We start from the raw sequence: 20,481 nt of genomic DNA, 5'->3' as shown, positions 1-20,481 counted from the left end.
CGTCCGATATAAATATATATGCACTGTATATATATAATATAATGCACAGTCTGTCGATCACATTGTAAACGCGCGTAAAAGAAGATTTATCTTTAACCGCTTTCTTCGTCCATTTTCTTATTGCTTAATCAACATTCGAACGAGTACAATATATGCAAGGCTAACGTAAGACTAGTCGTTACAATAATTTATGTATGATCTATCTTATCTTAATATTCTTTTATCAATGTTCTTTGTCACCAAATATTTCATCGGTTCTTTCGTTACTGAAGAACTAAGGAAAAGATAAAGCAATTAGACACACATACGACGTTAATAACACCTCAACGATCTCGCTAAAGTGCTTTTAGAGAAATCGTGCAACACTATTTGGTTTTCATAATAGTAACTATATTCAAAGTTCACGTTTATTTATTTTTTCTCTCTCTCTCTCTCTCTCTTTTTTTTTTTTTTTTTTTTTTTTTTTTTTTTTTTTAACTAGTGACTATTATATTTCTTCTCTCCTTTCGCAGCGCTTTCCTATCTTGGCTGAAAATACTTGTTCAGCACCGTTTAAAACTAAGAAATTACCAGCTACGTTTTTCAAAAATCATTTATATAGATTTAAATAAACAGAGCTTTTAACGATAAAACTTGCTATAAATTAGCCATTGTCGTAATTATTTTAAAAAGTATTTAAAAATCCGTTTAAAAGGTTCATTTTTCATACACTTTAATACTGATTACAATGTCATCAGCTAGAAACTAATAAAAGAAAATTGAAAATGCACATCGATCAACTTGTCAAAAAAACATAGTGCACATGTATTTCAATGTACCAATTGGTTACTGCGACTTTACAATATAAAAAACCTCCATAGTTACTTATGTCCTTCATATCGTATACAATTATCCTACAATTACGGATAAAGAAAGGAGACGAATATAACGTATTCATTTATTTCATTGCAAGAATTTAGTAATAAACCATACTGAGCAGCATTTTCACGTCACTGCGAAAGATATGACGTAGATTTTCTTTAAATTCATTTCTTTTTAATAAAGTGATGACAATGAAAATAAAAGCGAAGACGCCGAAAAATTACGGTAACATCGAGAGCAAAAGAAAAAAATAAATAATAATAACAAAAGGACGATAAAAATATTATGAGCGATTCAATTAAAATATACGTAATTATAGTAAGTTCGGGATATTTTAGGTGGCGCGAGGCGGAGAAAGTGCGTGAAATTTCCATTGGGAGTCTCAAATTTTTCTTCTTCTCGTATCGCATGCACATCTACGTCGAGTTTTCTTTTCGGCGACGTCATGGTTAGTTTTCGGTGCGAGAGGGAGTTGAAAATACCTGCCTACGAGGGTAATGGCGTTGCATAGTCTTCGGCTGGATTTTCCATTCTATTATTCATTTTCTTCTTATCACAGTCAGTAGCCCTTGATGTAGGCAGCGATGTGCTTCTTCTCCTCTTCCGAGAGACCATTCTTCAGTGTTCTACGCACTATAACAATTAAGCAAACAACAAGAACATTTCATTGGACAAGCGATATATTGTGGTTTGTACGATGACAAAGAAATTGGCACGGCATTATCTATCCTTCGGCTTTTCTTTATATACAAATATATTACCAAATGTGTTTTAACAATGCATTCATTTTAATAAATAGAATACCATTATTTAGAAAAGGTCAATTCAATTTTGATTACACTATATATATATATATATATATATATATATATATATATATATATATACCCAGTATAATTTTGCATGCATTGTTACAAAAGTTACAAGAGGTAACAAATTCTGAAAAATAATTGATTAGCTATAATTTTAATTATTACCAGAGTACTATTTTACAGTGGTAATTATTAAAACAGAATAAAGTATTCATGCATATTTTTTTCAATTCACAGTTTCATGCAAATTGAGAACTATACATACGTAAAATCATTATTGTACTGACATTACCTAAATCAGTCATTACGATGAGAATTATATGTACAGTTCGGTAGTGGCATCGAAAAGAAAAGAAAATCTTATGAATATAGTTAATATATAATGTATAATACGGACTTATAAATATACAAATATTATTGGATTTTTCTACATAATTTCAAAAAAATATTACGAAGAAGTTTAAATAAAAAAGTATTCATGCATATATAGGATTACGTCTAATTGCTATTTAAACTTAGCGACTAATAAATATCATCAAGTATTTATTTTCATATTTAAAGTATCGTGAGGGACCGATATTCAATTTGTAAAAAATCATTAAAATACTAATCAATTACCACCAGTTGCATAAATTCGATACAGATAAAAGAAAATAAAAAATAAAAGTAAAGAGTTATCATATTCTTAAATGAACTCAAAAGAAATATATCAATAAGTAATGTATAGATCCATTAAGCATTCAATTTATTCATGTTGAAATGAAAATCCATTTTCCCCAACTGCGGCTATTAAAACATTATCTGCTTCGGGGCGTTCCAGATTAACATCGAATTTTCATCGTCTACACTTTGTTTATCCTTGTCTAAAAAATAGATCTAACGTACATACTAAAGATAATTTTATTTACACTCAAAATACGTACTTTTATATTACGTCTTATAGTTTTGTTTTTATAAATTTGTCAACTTTATGTAAAAACATCTTATCGGCTATATAATATCTTATTCTACTTTCAAGTATTAACTAATTAACTATTAAAATCAACTAATTCAATATAAAAATGATTTTCCGTCATTAAAATATGTTTATTAAATGTAAAAATAAAGGTAAACGAAGAACGATAATTTGAATGAAAAATAAACAAGATTCAGGAAGATTCAGAAACGATATTATTAATGTGTTAATTAAAAAATTATTAGAATTAAACAATTAAAGTGATAAAGAATTGCAACTAAAATTTTTGTGCGAATGATGAAAATACTTATTTATTTAAAAGATAAAAATTCTTTTGAACATTCAAGACGGAAAAATTTTAATCTTTACTACGAAATTACTTATTGACGAATCGATTAATTAATCAATCGCTATTTATTTCATAACTGAATGAGTACATTTTTTTTTTATATTATACACAAGACGCGGAAGTTCGTTGCCAGATATTTTTTTTATCAAGGATTTCATTTTTGTAACTATTATCTTCATCTTCAAGTTTTAGTGTGCGATATGTGCATTCATACTTAATAGATTTATGAGCATCGATAAATAAAACGGTAAGTTAAAATAATTTTGAAATTTATTTGAAATCAATCGATCGTTGAGATTACTATTCTGAAAGAATTAAATGGGAATAATTTATTCAGTACGACATACGTATTCCGCTTTAACAAATTAATATAAAATTAGATAATAAATACGAATTTTATCATTTCATATCAATTTACACTTTTAGTTATTTATTTACATACTATATTTCGACAATTAGTGGAAAACAATTTATTATTAAAAAGAATAATGTTCTTAATATTACTGCATAATAGAAAAACAAGTTAACACTGTTTACCAAAGTTTAATTTTTCTCTGTCGTAGAATATGCGTGTGCAAGTGAATCATTATAATATATAATAAAAAGAAATTGACATCAACGTAATCGAATTGCATTATTATTGATAAAAGAAAATTCATGCGCTTTGAATCGGACATTAATACTGGACTTTTCTCTCTATATTGTCCGATGCTCAATTTATCACATTTTTAAAAATCATAAAGAATGCAAAATACTTTGCATCGTTTAATTAATTTTCTTTTATTATACTTTCTTTTATTTATTTATAATTTTAGCTTTTCAATTACTCATAAATTCTGCATAAGTACTCGATAATTGAGCAAATATAGAAGATTTTAATATTTCAATATTTTCAATTCAAAACAAAAATTATTTTCGATAACAAAATAAAATTATATACATATATGTGTATGTGTGTGTGTTCATACAATAATGACTTTATTATTGTATTTATTTTACAATATACCGATTGTTTATTATTCCAAGTATAAACAAAGATACGTGTTTCATAATTTTAATCAAAATGAATTAATCAAAAGAATGTAGCAGATATCGAATTAACCAGTTTAAGCAATATTAATTAACAATTTATAGGAAAAAAATTAAAAATATATTAACACTTCGATAAAAATATTTAATTAAATTATTTTTTTAAAAATTAGTTGAAATACGAATATTTTATAAAATAAAGAACCTTTCATAAAATAATTTTTCAATTACTATTTGCTTAAGCCTGAATTAAGCCACAGTTTAATTACGTGCTCATTCTTAACCCAATATGATTAATTTATTATAATATAAATCGTATAAATTTTTATACCCTTTTAATTTTAAAAGCTTGAAATAGAGCCATTTATGTATAAAAATCTTTTTCACGAAATTTTTTCATAACTTTAAAATCTAATGTAAATATACTAACCAAAGCTGAACATTAAGATAAGAAGATAAGAACAATCCGAACAAATGTATTACAAATCCCCTCGCATACAATTTTATTATGTATAAAGGATGTTTTTCATATATGTAGATTTATAAGAGCAATTCTATTGGCGATAATCGAAATAATTTCGAAATGGAACGTAGACACATCGCGAAGCATGAAAAATTATCTCTTTACCTTCTTCGCCTCTTTAATAAAGCGGCCTAGTCGTTAATCAATATCCCGAATGAAAAATATTAAACGGAAATATTTATCGGTAATCAGAGCTGGACCTGAAATTGAGTGGCTTCGAAAAAAATGAACTTCCACTTGGGAAATGTGAGATTGAAAATCACGTAGGCGGCATTTGTAATCATCAACCCGTTAATAATTTGATCTCCATAAAGCGATGACCGACCGCAAAATAACCAATCATCGATAAGTTATACGGACGACACTGTTTACCCTTTAACTCTGCTTCAATTATTTGGCACTAATATGTATGTGTATTTGTGCCGATCGAGCGGCCAGGCGTATAAATGATTAATGTTGATTAGGTGTGCAGATTCACCGGTTAACCGTATAAGCAATTCACTACGCTTACGTATTCTTCGTTGATGGGGACTTTTGATTTATAGATTCCATTTACTTCTCGATGCATTCGACACTTGCCAGTAAGTTTGAAGTAGATGATATATATCACACATTAGTATTTGAGAAACGCTCTGCCGAATGTACTATTTCACACGAGATACTTATTCGATCGCGACGTTACTTAAGTTGAGAAACAGATAGTATTGTCGCTGGACGAAAAAACGAAGGAACTTTAGGAAGTTTTGTATGAGTTAAGTTTACGTCTGATGATACGAATTGTTTTCGATAAAAATAATATTTATATATTATTTATGTTCTTGACATTTGACTCCTCGTATAAACAAAGTAACAGAATTACAAAATAATAATTCATGAAATATGACGTTCCATTATGACAAATTAAATAATTTTCACACGTAAAATTACGTTTGCGACATAATTCTTCGAGAAATAAATTAAAGTAAATGATTATTATTATGACAGTTACTTGGCTAACATTCAGCTTGACGATGAATATTTCTTTGCCTAATTAATCCTTATTCCTCATAATTGTTTATAATAAATAATAGACAGAAGATGTTATTTATAATCATTCCGAAATTCTTCTATTTTTGTATTTGTAAATTTGCTCTACTTATAACATTATAGTAAAAACAAAGCTCCAATGTTTCAAAAAGTAAAATTGAAATTTCGGAAATAATTTTGCTAATAATAATAATAATAATAATGGTTGTTAAACTAGATGTTAATGTTGAAATCGAACGTTGTCTCTGAACATGAGACTACCTAATATTGTAAATTCAAACAATCCAATAAACATCTTCTTTTTTTTTTTGCAGCAACGCTCGTTTCCTACAATAAAATACAACCAATCGCAAAGGGACGGTAAAGATTTGTAAATATTTTTTCTCTACAATTCACAGATTAAATACAGTACATATACAAGTGTATAAATAACAAGCAAGAGAAGAGCTAATGGTGTTAATAAAAGCGCGTGAAAGTAAAGCAGGATAGGCAGGCAAACTCGAGATAGGTTATAGATATCATTCATGCTATTAGTTGAATGCGGACATAAACAAAAACAAACAAAGACAAAGGAGCAAAAACGAAACAGCAACAACAAAAGCGGCAACCCATTTAAAAGCCAACCTTAAATCAGCAGGTCAAAGTTCGCTGGCCCTCTCTCAAGGCCGATAGCCGTCGGGCGTCGTGTTGTTCTCCCGCGTGCGTGAGCGCTTCACTGTTTATAGGACATAGAAAAGAGAGAGAAAGAAGAATACGGGCTTTCTAGCATTGTGCGAATCCCGCTCAAAGAGAAAAACCAACACCGATAGAGTAGGTATAGTGATCACTACTACACCCCGCACCTACTAAATTCAATCCCTTTCCTCCTTTTTTTCTAATATTTTAACTCCACAGTTCGGCGGAAGAGGATGTGGCATGTGTGAGAGGGGGGGGGGAATAAAATAAAAAAAAAAAGAGAAAAAGATAAAAGAAACTACACGAAGAAATGCTTGAAATTGCGAAGCAAGCGTTTGATGTACAATTGACGACTCGTTTAACAATTTTCGGTTTTGCAACTTACGTCAGATGTACAAAATAATAGACACGTTCGCGGGTCAAAATATAATTTTCACTATTTTTCAGGACATTTAATATTTTATTAAATATTTTTTTTTTTTTGTTTTTTTTTTGTTTTTGTTTTTGATTAAATGCAATTTAATGGCGAATTTACTTCGCAAAATCAATTTTTGCTTAATTTATAATACCATTGGAATTAGAAGTTAGTGAAGGTTAGAAAATGAATTGGTTAATATATTTTTCATCATAGGCTAGAACTCTATAGGAAAAATTGTATTACATAATTGTTCAAAGTGCCGGAAATTTTGAATATAATTTCCTTATTAATAGAATCGTTAAATATTTCATTATATTCATAAAATTCGAGTGCATGTTTAAAATTTTTTTGTTAGTTATATTTAACAATACCAATAAAAAGCTTAAAAATTACTGACTCTAATTATTATTTGACAATTAAATGGAAATCTTAAATAGATATTAAACCGACGGAATGGAACAGTTTTAATGCGCCAATAAAATACAAAATATGAATTTAGATATTAAGTTTTTGTATTTACATTTACATATACATTAGAATGGATATATAAATGTATTTTTATTCCGATATAAAAATTAACTAATTTAATTTATTATTAATTATTTTTCAATATAGTAATTAATTCAACTATTGCTTTATATAAAGAAAATGCGGAATTGACATTTAAATCGATAGATAAATATAAATATATATACTAACAAAGCAGTGTCGTTTTTATTTACATAATTTTGTGATTTGATGTAAATTTATATTTTGCATTCAAAAGCAAATGCACCATATCCATAACTATCGAAGCTTTTAATAAGTTAATGCTTTCATAACTATATTATTATTTTGCATTAGCTAGTTACACTTATTAAATAGGTTTATATTAAAATGGCTTTCTAAATTTGGAAATTAAATATAAAACATATTACAGTGGAAACGAAGATTATAAAAAATAAATAAAAAATATAAAAAAAAAATGGACGAAAATATCTGTTCCTATAATATTTATTTTTGAATATTTTATTTAGAGATATTTATATTTATAAGATAAATTTAACAATAATAAAGTTACGATTAACGTTGACATTAATTTTTTACCGTTTAATTAAAGCATTGCATGTCACATACGTTTGTTATTCGTAAGAAACAAAATACGAATATTTTCTTTTCTGTCACTCATAGAGGATGGAAACTTGGCGTTTTTGTAAAATATGGATGACGACTTTTAACATGAAATTAAAAATTCTGAACTAGCGCTGAAAAATTTTAAAAAATTTGAAAATAAATGCTTTGTTACTTGTCGTCAGGTAGGTAATAGAAGCGCGAGCATTGATTTTTGCGTAATTACACAAAAATGATTTGCATAATTGTGAAGTAACAAGTATCGGTAATTTTTTTGGATGGAAAGAGAAAATAGAAGATTGTTAATTGAATTTCCGAAGGAATAAAGCTTTCTCTAACAGTCTCTCTTCTTAAACTATTACAAGTTATATGACTACGATAAGTATATTTGAAATCATATAGTAAGTACCGAGTTTACCTGGGGCTATTAAAATTTCGAAGAGCCCTTTATCGTAATAAAAACAAAGAAACAAAAAAAAAAAAAAAAAAAAAAAAAAAAAAAAAAAAAACCAAAAGAAACGAACAATCCAAGTGGTAAACAAAATATTCACCATAGTATCGGGGGAAATTGGAAAAAGATTAAAACAATTGAGCGCCAATGAATTGGGAGAACGGATTGGCGAGGATTGCATGGTCACGAACACGCAAGGAGATTACTTATTCTCATGGGCAGTGAAAGGGGTGAAAATTGTATCGATAAGAAAAATAAAGTAAAAACAGCGCTCAATGGGGCGTCAGATGATAATTAAATGGAACGTGCGTTGAGTGTCTTATCAAATCAATATGAAATATCAAATAAGTTTTTTTTTGTTTTTTTTTTTTTTGTTTTTGACGACGAAGGGCAGAATTCACTAAGCCCGACTAATAATTTCACGTAGGTTTAAAATAATATTGCAGATGTTTAATACATTTCGACTTCGTATGAATGCTCGATGTTTTCATATTTGGACACGTTATTCCTAAAATACTAATTAGCTCTATAATAGACAAAGACAACTTGCGCGGCAGCTTCCGCTCAGCGTCAATTGGGTAAAACAGTTTTTTTTTTCTTAATTTCTGAAAAAATCCATCAATTACACATAAATTTATATAATCTCATATTTTAACCTTTCAAGATCGTCCATAAAATACATCAAAATGAAGGATTAATAATTATTCAACTAATACATTAGTTGATATTTATAAAATCCGAGTGCAATCTGAAATTCGTACTCTAAAGGTTAAAATAATGAGATTCAGGTACATATAATATAAAATAGTCAGTGATACGTTGAAAGAATGAAAGAATTGCTATATGTAGAGATAGAGATAGAACTGTGCAGATAAGGTGCAAGAAATAACCACAGCGACTTGGTCGGACGGTGGCACATATATACATATACGAAGATCTCGACTTCAAAGGTACAGTATAAAGTACCTCGAGTCATCTTCGATTTCATCGACAGATGCACACACGCTTTCCCTCGCTCTCTTTACCTTTTAATTATTTTTTCTTTTCTTGCGCTGAAACTCCCCCTCTCCCACTCCATAAACTCGACTTGTCTCTTGTCGCTTGTCTTCGGTAATGCTGCTAGTAGAGCATGATTTTCTTGAAATTGCTATTTCGTTTTATTTTACCCTGTCCGAATTTACTTAAGGCGAGGCGAAAGAATCGAAGCCAAACTTTAGGATAATTGAATTTAGGATATCATACAATTTTCGGCGAGCGAGTTCAATATTTTTGATACAAGGTTTAATGTTAATTCATTACCAATGCTTATGTTTATTAAGCAATTGTATTCTTATTCAATGGCGAAGATCAAATTTTATTCACGTTTTATTTAATTCAATTTCTAATTCAGTGCACTTTCGTTGTACAAAATGAAGATTATACAATTAGTTCTTTTTTAACTACGTTAATTTTGCACAGGATCAAGAATATTAACAGTCTATGAAGGATCAAGTTCGATTACGACGCACATTTTACAAACCGTTGCACGAAATGCCTCTAAATGGCTAAATTTTATAAATTGACGTTAGAATATCAATTGTCTATTATGTAATTTACGAATATATACGTAGTACGGTAAATAAAGAGAGAAAAAGGAAAAAAAAAAAGGAAAAAAAAATAAAAGAAAGAATGATAAACGTAAGTAACACCGAGAAATTGTAAAGAAAGGAGCGACATTAATGTCAAGGCTTATCTAATTACGTTAGAAACGTAGTAGCGCAAAACAGTCTAGGGGTCAAGAGACAAACATTCTCGAGATAAGATGACGAGATAAGTACAAGCCGAGTGGAGATGGAAGTTGATTGGCAAGAAGGGTTACCAAGCTCCCGGCAAATTTGCATGATCCCTCCGTCAACTGACCTCGCGCGTTCAGTTCAAAGGATAAGCAGATCAGCTCGGGTCAGGCAAGGCAGCTCTCGCTCGAGTCAGGCTGAAAGCCGACGAGTGAAGAGATAGACAGATTGATAGACAGACAGACAGACAGAGAGAGAGAGAGAGAGAGAGAGAGAGAGAGAGAGAGAGAGAGAGAGAGAGAGAGAGGGTATGCCGGGGCTAGGCGGCGGGTGTGCGCGTCCGTTGCGTTGGTGCAGGGTGCAGCGAATTCACTTACAAGACTTACGATCGGCGTGTCGCGTGCGCTTGCGTTCCCTCGGCGTTGTGCGCGTCGCCGGAGTCTTTGTCGCTGTCTTCACCAGTGATTCCAGCAGCTCGTCGTCTCCGTCGGTCAGGTTGCCGTTAGTCCTCTCGTCTCTTAGCAGCGGACCCAAGGACGTCCGCCCTGCCATTTAAACAAACATACCACAGGTTACATATCCTTTAGTCTTTATACGGCTCTAGCCTATTTCTTTCGTTATGTAACATCTTTAATGTCGTTCTTCATGCGCGTATTTGATAATCCATGTAAGACCTTTATTTTCTTACGATATCTATTATCCACGTTTATTTCAATGGGACGAGCGAAAAGGATTGCGTAGAAAATGCATGAAGCATTGCGTAATAGAGATTAAAATTTTTCTTTCTTACCCATTAAACTTTAGATATTTATTTTTATAACCCGTAATTTTACGGATATTTACTCGATATTATCAAAAAAAAATTTTCTTATTTCAACTTTTAATACAGCCTCAAAATTATTGAATTTGAGAGAATTTTAGGAAATAATAAAACATTAGTGACACTCATAATTATGAACGAAAATATGAATTTTTTTGTTAAAACTTTTAAGACTCTTTACTTCTTTGTTTTGATTTATCAGTCCAAGTTCCTATGCTTATTCGATATTACTTATCTTCTGAATCAAATTTGTGTCGCTTCCACTTGTGTGGCAATCCTTGATTTCCTCGACTTATTTTATTTTTCGTCTCCTTGTCTTTCTTTGTCTGGTATTTCTCATTTCGTTTATTTTCAATGCAATTTGTACTGAAGACGTCGCATTTAAAATCTAATTCAGCCAGATAAGGTGGCAAAGAAGTGGAAATGCGATTGGATGGAAAAATCCTTGGATAGACCGAGAGAATACTGCTCGGATTTGAAGCTCAATGTCAACGTGCAACGATAAATTACGTGTCGCTACTTAATCCTTTTTACGCGTATAACAAAAGCTCATATGTAACTTCCAAAAATTATGTTATTAAATTTTAATAATGAACTTGTGTATTATTTTTTGTAATAGAAATGGATACTTAAAAACAACGAAATGATTGTTTTAATATATATATATATATATATATATATATATATATATATTCTGGCATAAAATGATATATAGTAATAATAATATAATATTTATAATAAGCAAATATTTATGATTAATAATTTCTCAATTATATTGTTTTACGAGCCTTAGTAAAGCGATAAAGTTAAAATGTTCAATATTATTTCATACTATAATGGAAATAAAAATAATTTACATACATATTTTGTAAGTAAAAATTATTTCGATGTAATTTTAACAGATCTGGAATGTTGTTTTCAATGATTTGAGAAATGAATCCCAGCCGAAAGAGTGAAATTTTGAAAATACCGCCTCATTCGAATAAGATTGACAAACATGCTTTGAAGTATTTATTACTATATGATAAAAGTCAGCACAAAGTGCAAAAGAGCTTTAGAAACACGCAAGTAGATATTAAGATTGGTGTATTCCACGATCAAGCTACGAATGAAAATCATAATTTTTTCTATCACTCGCAATTATTAAAAGGGATAGTACACCAACATCATACACTGAGTCTGTGTTTCCTTTCTACGATAAAATCGCTCTATACGTGAAATAGTTAAGCCTTCAAGCCTGTATTCCAACATTCAAACAGTTATAAAAGAACAAAGTTTTATAGGTACGGCTTGCGAGCTTAAAGGATTCGAAGAGTTGTTTGTAAAAAATTTGGTCTCTAATAAACTGACAATTTATAGTGAGTTTGAAAAGCTTGATAACGATAATAATTCCATTTGACTTGATAATCGAATAATCGTACTCGATCGACTTTTAATGAATTGAATAGTGAAATGATGTTCAATTGATGGCAACATACATATTATAGAGCATTTAACGGTATAAATGTAACAAGTTATTTAATATATTTATTCTATAGAAAAAAGCTCATCGACACAATAACATAACTTTCGATGAGAAATATAAATTATAAATAATACGATAAAGTTAATGGCATCAGTCGTGTAAGAGAATTAAAATAATAATCAAATTAAATTTGAAAAAAAAAATAATTTTTTTATTCAATATAAAGAAGAATGCAAATTCTTAAATGAATAAATGAGACGATAAAAAGTAGAACAGGATAGAAGATAGATTTAAGCTCGATCGAGTGATTGCAACATTAATATTTGACTGGAATGCTAGGCGAGTAACTTGTATGCGAGTAACTCGTGAACTTTTACAAATATGACAAAATCGTGTAATACTTAATACATCAATGCATTATTATTTTTATTTTCGTGTAGTACGGAATTATACCGAATAGTATTGAAAAATCTACCATATTAATATAAAATAAAAGTAATAATTTGAATTTATATATTTATGGATATACAAGCAACATTATTCACAATCTACGACTGCAAGACATTTAATTAAATTATTTCATAACTTTGTAGCGACGTTGTACGGCAATATTAAGCAAACTACCATCTAACAGCAACGTACATTTGAGTTTGATCAAGGAAATTAAAAGAAATATGGTGGCGCGAAAAGCTTGGATAAATAATAGATCAGCTCGCCTTTTGTCTACGAATGTCATAACCTGAAAATCGGGGTTCGATATTCTTTTGCGAGACGCTAACTGCAATCAATATTCCAACGACATTTACCTAATAATCTGAAGTTTATCTACATAAAAATATTTGATCTTCCTAGGGCATCAAAACGCAAAGTAAATAACTTTTCACCTTAGTAGTGGCTTAATTGAATTTGTCAATAATTTTTAAATTTCTAGAATTACGAGTCACTGCGTGGAAATATTTTCTATTAACCACTTATTCTTTAATTTTATGTAATATTTTAATCGTAGTCTGCATAAATAGATAATTAAAATTATAATTTCGTATATTCCTTCCTTGCTTTTCTTCCATTCCCTTTTTTCACTTTTTTTATCGCGAAGAATGACGGCGATGACGATCGTTATTATTATTATTATTATCATCAGCAGCAAAGAAAAGTGTGTATGAGTTTTATAATTTTCTGCGAATGGATGGTTAAAATAAAAATGAAACTCGAAAGGTAAATTGCTCGGAATATTAAATTAATCCTACATCCAGTTTTCTCGAAACTACCCAAATTCAATATGAAAATACTAAATAGTTTAACCTAAATTTCACGTTCTACGTTGTATCATATCGCACACGGCGGTAGTTATTACTTTATCGATTCAATTAGTATTCGGTAGCTAACATCCGCTCTTTTCCTTAATTTTCTTTTCTCTACGTGCTTTAAAAATCATAATGTGAAAGTACCTCTTTGCTATCGTAACTACTTAATTCGTACGAGCTACTATAGCTAAAATAAGCCGGACTGTTAATGCTATCGCTAAGTGCAAAATGATACTTAAATACTACATGAAAAATAAAAAATTAATTAGCAACTATGGAACGAATGGCAATCATATTCCATGGTGCTATAGAAATTATTAGAAAGATAAAATTCTGCTGATATTGTAGGGAGCTTAATAGGAAATATCATCATCAGGAGATACGAACAAAATACAAACATGTATTTTCAAGCAAGAAAGGGGGCGCATGCCCAGAAGCAGAAAATTTAACCCAACCCTACTCCTTATCTATCCATCTATCTATCTATCTGTTTATATATACACATATAAAAGGCTTTATTATGCGTTTTAGCAAGAGACGCCTCGCTTATCCCGACCCCCGCCCAATAAATAGTCCCTCGGAGTGAGAGCGCATTTTTCGAAAGCTCGGCTGGCTACTGTCGACTTATCTCCAGACGAAAGCGTCTTCTTTCGTGATTTGCGCAAGATACACGGAGTTTGCGGAGCACCGAGCGATCGGAATAAATCTGCGAGTGGATATGCGCGCTTTAATATGTCTCGAGGACAAACGACGTAGCAAGTGGTTAGGCGCTTACTTGGCAGGACCAATTGCTTGTTATGTACTTAGTAACCGGAGATTGTTCATGGCTACTCAAATAAGTCATTTTGACTTGAAGTTTATAGTAGTTGGGGTATAATATTTTCTTCTTCTCTATATCAATGTAACGTTATTTGAAAATTAATATTTGCATTCGTTATTTATTTAATAAAGCGATCAATATTTTACACACGGTACACCTCACTTTCTAATAAAAATATAATATAAACGTATTCCCCCCACCCCACCCCCCATACGCATGAAGTAATGTATTGAGATATTGTAATCTAGTGAATATTCAATTATGCGTCTCAACAACATATAATTAGCAGTTTAATCGATCAATTTCAAACAAGCAACGTATACTTGATAGTCCACTTAATTTGTAAATAATATTCTCAAAATCGCTCTCTAGCATTATGTAAGATGAGCCAAAATTTATTTCCCTCGATAAACGTTGAAAGTAATTTATTAAATTTCTATTAAATGAAAATTTTGCATTCTACGATAAAGGCTTTTGCAAGTAAGACTCGTCGATATCTCGTAAATTCACCTTACTCATCACAAATATACACCGAAACACAAATTATATTTAAAGCGGAGCCATCCTCTCACGGATCATTCGAAAAATCAAATGAAAAATGCAGGAGCGGCGACCTGTTGCACCACTCGCGACACAAAGATACGGAATCCCTTGGGTATTTTCTCGTTATACAGCACAAGAACACCGATATGACAAGAATGGAAAGGATGCGAGGGAAGCTCACCATCTTTGCGCTGCCTCCTCCATGGCAGTGTACCGTGGATACTTTCGACGTCCGAGATATCGCTTCCAAGTAATTGCCTCAGCTCCGCGTCCGCCCGATCCTCTTTCGTCCTAAATTTGCCGACCTGAAACGGGAGACAGAAAACTCTATTTGAAAACGGCTCGTCGTCCATACGCTTTCAATGCCGATTGTTTAGAGATCGAATATGAGAGAAAGAGAGAGAGAGAGAGAGAGAGAGAGAGAGAGAGAGAGAGAGAGAGAAAGATATAGTGTGTGAGAGAGTGAGAGAGAGAGGGGGGGGGAGAAGAGATAATAAGGAAGAAATGAGATAAAAATATGATCGCAGAGAAAAGCAGGTACATTCTATTTTTTTATCTTACTCGATATCCTACTTGTATAACGAGATTATCCATTTTATTTATAAAAATAAATATTTTGAAAATCATATACAACCAGTGCGGTTTATAGAAATTAACATGTGGAAATCTCCAATGCACCGTTAACAATTTTTATTTATTCGTTTTCTTTTCGGACATTATATTAAAAAATAATGTCACACAATTTTTTATTCTCTTTATTTATGTATGGAAAATTTATTAAACATATAATTAATTAACCATATGATTACAAGTTTCTCATGATTACGATTAGGCATAAATTTACCGAAAAACAATTTCGTAATGAATGATGCTTTAAATAGTTAAACTAATGAGACATATCGACATTCCTTTGACCTATATGTTATAAATTAATTATAACAAGTATTTTAATGAGAATAATTATTGATGATTAATAGATTTTAAAAAGTATTTTTAAAACTTTCGTTGTTCAGTACAATATAAAAGATTTTGTTATCTTATTTTTACATATTACAATCTACAAGCAAAGTCTATAATAAAATCAGTGTGTAAGAGAAGCAGGTTTGAAACAAGTGATAGGAGGAGCGATCGAATGTATATATTTTTTTTACAATGCAGCCATGAAAACATGGCTCGTTTTTATAAAAATATATCATTTCGAGTTGATTTGAAATGAGGGAAACGTCGAAAACTTCGATTCGCCGTCAATACTTTGTATGTATGCTTAGGGAAAAACTCGATAGCCAGTGCGTCCGAGTGCAATTCAATTTACTCGGTGAGTAGAGAATCTTTCACCGTTCTTCGAGGAAAATATAGATATGCACCCTCACCTCCGTTATCATCTTGCCCCGCGTCTTGTTCCTCTCCCGGTGGTTCGCCTTCTTTTCAAGTTGCTGGATGACGCGTTCCCGAGTAGTTCTGTACTCGAGAGCAAATTCCGAAACGATGCGGCAGAACTCGTTGGGCTTGGTGTCCTGGACACGATGCAAGGGTATACCCAGCCAAATAATAAACTTGTGAAATCGATTGATGATGCGCCGATGTACGATGCTGAGGACGATTATGCGCTCGGCGCAGTCTGCGAGGAAATCTGACATCCTAAAAAACGTTTAAATCATTTAGTTCCCGCAATACGGAATATGCGATTGCGAGACAACATAAAGTTTATCCTCTTGCTCGATTTAGTTTCGTCATCCATCGTGGGCGGATCTTTCTTTGCATTCAAGGAAAATATCCGCGTTATTGAGGAAAGCGATCATCCCAATAAATATGATTTGAGCTTTTTTAATCTTACCAGACGAAATATTTGCCGAAACTAAATTACACTTATTAAACATCTTATACCATAATTTAACATAGCAGAGCAATGAAAGGAATTTTCCATTTTCATATATTTATGGATAAAACACCATGAAATAAGTAAATTACCGCGAATTCATAATTACATAATTACATGTATAGATGCTTCAATGGCAATTTATATGACCTTGAAAGAAGTTCTTAGTTTCGGTCTTATAAGTTTCGGTGTAGGGTATATAATTTGATGAGATCCAAAAATTGGTAATGGATCAATACTCACTTGACTTTCATCATTGTCGACCCATCGTGTTTAGCAATTAGTTTTAAATGATCCCAAGATGCCTTGCACTCGCTCTCGAGCTTACCAATATTGGAAGATAACTCATCAAAGTCAATTTTTGAAGCTCTTGTAACGGCTCCAATCTTTATAACAATAGAAGAAAATATGATTTAAGTAAATTTTTTTAATCGATCATCCGTTGTTATTAGTAAGCATTTTGAATTGCCGAATGTAGAATAAGAATTAATTGAGCTAAAATAGCATATTAAATTTTATTACAAAAATTCTCTGAGCTTTAATATTACTCCTTTCCCATATATTTCTATACAAAAAATTCAACTTATTATTGTGATAATATAGATAACGTACACGTCTCTAGAATTAAATTCAAATTCTGTTATTGTTAACTTTATTCTTGTTAAAATATTATATATTTTTCCTATTTTTAATAGAAAAATTTAAGTAAATTTTAATGTACCTCGGAATATAAATCCGTTGAATCGGGAAATTTCTCCATAACCATGTGACAGAGATGGTGAAGAAGAGAATGTTTGTGCACAGTATCTTTTACTTCGGGTACTTTTGCCAAATACTCCAACTGAAATCCTTTTACCTATAAAAAAGTAAATACAAAGTTAAACTTTTTGTACCACGTGTATATTAAAAGTAAGTTTATTTTAATAAAGAAAAAAAAAAATTTTTTTAACCAAAAATACTTTATATATTCCAATGACTTAACATTAAATTAATATAATTAATAATTGCTTTCAAATTATTCTTATACAAAGTAAAATGTGAAATTTACAATCTTATTGTTAAATCGATCTAGTTTGTATTACATACATACATATATGTTAAAAAGTACTTAATTAAATTAAAGTACTTAATCATTTTTTCATAAATGATAACAGATTGTACTTTACGCAGATGACATGTGTCTTTTAGAATTACATCTTTAGATAAAAAATATTATGATGTTCCTTTAATTGAAAGAGACAACAACACTCTCGTAAACCAATTTAAAACTTTATAATAAGGTAGCTGCCTGCAAAAATTCTAGTATCAATTATTAAAAAATTTTTCCTCGGCATATCAGAGATTGCATAGCCAACGCTGATCCATAAAAGCTCCTGCAGCTGATATTTAAAATGATAAAAAGAAAGGAAATCCCTTTAGCTATCATTGAAAATCTCAAAGCTCTAATACATCGATGATATTTCGAAGCTGTTCTTTCGAATTTTGGCTTTTCAATTTTTAAATGAATTTTTCAAATAATTGAGTTATTTGTGCGCGTATAAAGTATCCAACTACGAGAAACAAGTACTCATACTGAGAATACAGCATATAAGGGAAATTGAAAAGATAAAATACTTATTTAAAGCATTACAATTTATTCTTATTCCCCCCCCCCCCTCCCCCCCCCCCCCTCACCGCGATCGCGCTCATTCTTTCTTTTTTTGCACGGACGTCGGATGGCAAGGCAAATTAATCGATACAGCTGAACAAATCCTACTAATATATAGAGAGGGAGATGAGTGAGATTCGAATTAAGCGGATGTCGTTTGGCTAGCTTTCAATACCTACCTCATTTCCGTTAAGGAATATCCCGATCGAGAGAAGCGTGCTCAGAATGCCACGGAAGGTCTTATTCACTCGCAGCGTCTCCATTCCCTGCTTCAGATCCATCAAAGGGTCCGCAATTTCCTGCAAGTCACAAATATCGGAACTTTTACTATCTATTTTAATCCTCTACTTATGCGTGGGAAAGTATATACTAGTATCGAGGTTCTTTCGTACATACTTCTATCCTTATCTCTCTATCTAAATATCTAAGCATTATCTTTTTATCTTTGCACGAGAGTGGGTTTAGACAATTTTTAAATTTGCTTTACTAGTTTTTCCCTGTAATACCCAATAGCTATTCAACTTTGTCTCTTCTCCACTATGCATCAATTACGAAAAAGTTCCTTTGTTCTCGTTTTCCACACTTTTTTCCACTGTGCTGTGTTTCGAGACTTTACAAAGTTTTACCTCATATTCATCGATTATATTTCTTTTTTCAACGACGAATAATACTTTATGATTATATCCTATCCATTTGTTTTTTGATAAAAAATACTTTTTAAAAATAGAGAGCAATGATATATCGTATTCGTAAAGGAGTTTTATAAAATGGAATTCGATCTATACATAAAAATTGATATTTAATAAAGTTTATACTAAAAATAATAAAAAAAGAGTAATTTAAACGGTCATACGTTACTATATAATATAACTACGATAATCGTACACGATAGTATAAATTAAAAAAAAAAGAAACATTAGATTTTTATTTTTATTAATATATAATATTAATATTATGAATTAATTTTAATTTAAATTAATTGCTTCATTTGGTTAAATAATGATTAAATTATGTATGAAAAATAAATCAATAAAAAATATTAGCTATTAAATTATTATTATATTGAATAATTTTACAATTTTCTTAACTACCATATTATTTATCCGATTTTTTTTTTTTTTTTTTTATAGTATTTTTGATTTTTTTGTTATTATTTGCAGTATTTTTATTCTTCTTACATTAAATAAACAGCGACGAAATTATACATACAATATCTGAACAAATTTATGGCCTGACTGAAGCAACAACTTTACTACTTAATAAATATAATTCCTCCTAAATATGCTTATGCTTGAGGCAATAAAAATAAATTGTAGATTAATAATAAATAAAATTCTTATACCTTCAATATTAATACAATTTATATATTATGCATCAGTTTAAAATAATAAGATGCATTTCAAGTAATAATTAGTGATAAAAACAAACATGAAAATGATAATCTGATGAATTTTATAATAATATTTTTATTTTCTAGGAGAACTCTTAAAAAAAAATCAACAAAAAAATAATTGTAATCGTTTCATTAGTTTTAGATAGGAATTTTTATGATTTTAAAATATTAAATTATGTATAAAATTCATAGAACATTAAATTCAAACGATTTAATTTCTAATACAAATTATGTTCAGAAATAGCGAGTAATTTCAAATATAAATTATTATTCTTAAGTAACGATGAAAAAACTATTATCATCGTAATATATATAATGATATGATTTGTACATCTAATGGGTCTTAGTAAAAGTATTTTAATGATTCCGCGTACGTTTTTTTTTTTTTGAAGCATAAAGAAATTACATAATACAACGTCAAGATTCAGGACGCCGAAATATATTCATCTAGCTGATCTCTAATTGCATAATCATTGAAAATATAGTCAATCGCCCCATATAGGAACGTAAATTAATTATACTAGACCGTATTGTTACAAAATGATGGTTGTCATTTTGCTTCTACAATGAGGCCTCAACAATTTTCTTTTTATTTCACACATATCAATCTTATTAAGGTTTATTACTCTTT

General features: G+C 30.3%; 1 protein-coding gene across 1 annotated transcript in view; it reads right to left on the bottom strand.

Annotated features, from left to right (window-relative positions):
- Positions 1–475: 475 nt before the first annotated feature.
- Fhos (Formin homology 2 domain containing) overlaps positions 476–20,481 on the bottom strand; it is a 326,238-nt gene continuing 306,232 nt past the window's right edge. The window contains exons 18-24 of the mRNA XM_011506169.1: positions 18,637–18,756; positions 17,531–17,665; positions 17,053–17,195; positions 16,304–16,571; positions 15,115–15,238; positions 10,359–10,526; positions 476–1,494 (exon numbers count right to left, since the gene is read on the bottom strand). Coding sequence (XP_011504471.1) covers positions 1,421–1,494; positions 10,359–10,526; positions 15,115–15,238; positions 16,304–16,571; positions 17,053–17,195; positions 17,531–17,665; positions 18,637–18,756 — 1,032 coding nt within the window. The 3' untranslated portion in view covers positions 476–1,420. The remainder of the gene's footprint in view (positions 1,495–10,358; positions 10,527–15,114; positions 15,239–16,303; positions 16,572–17,052; positions 17,196–17,530; positions 17,666–18,636; positions 18,757–20,481) is intronic.

The sequence above is a fragment of the Ceratosolen solmsi genome, unplaced genomic scaffold, assembly GCF_000503995.2.
Source record: "Ceratosolen solmsi marchali unplaced genomic scaffold, CerSol_1.0 scaffold7, whole genome shotgun sequence".
Taxonomy (NCBI): domain Eukaryota; kingdom Metazoa; phylum Arthropoda; class Insecta; order Hymenoptera; family Agaonidae; genus Ceratosolen; species Ceratosolen solmsi.
This window is presented reverse-complemented; position numbering and strand designations above follow the sequence as displayed.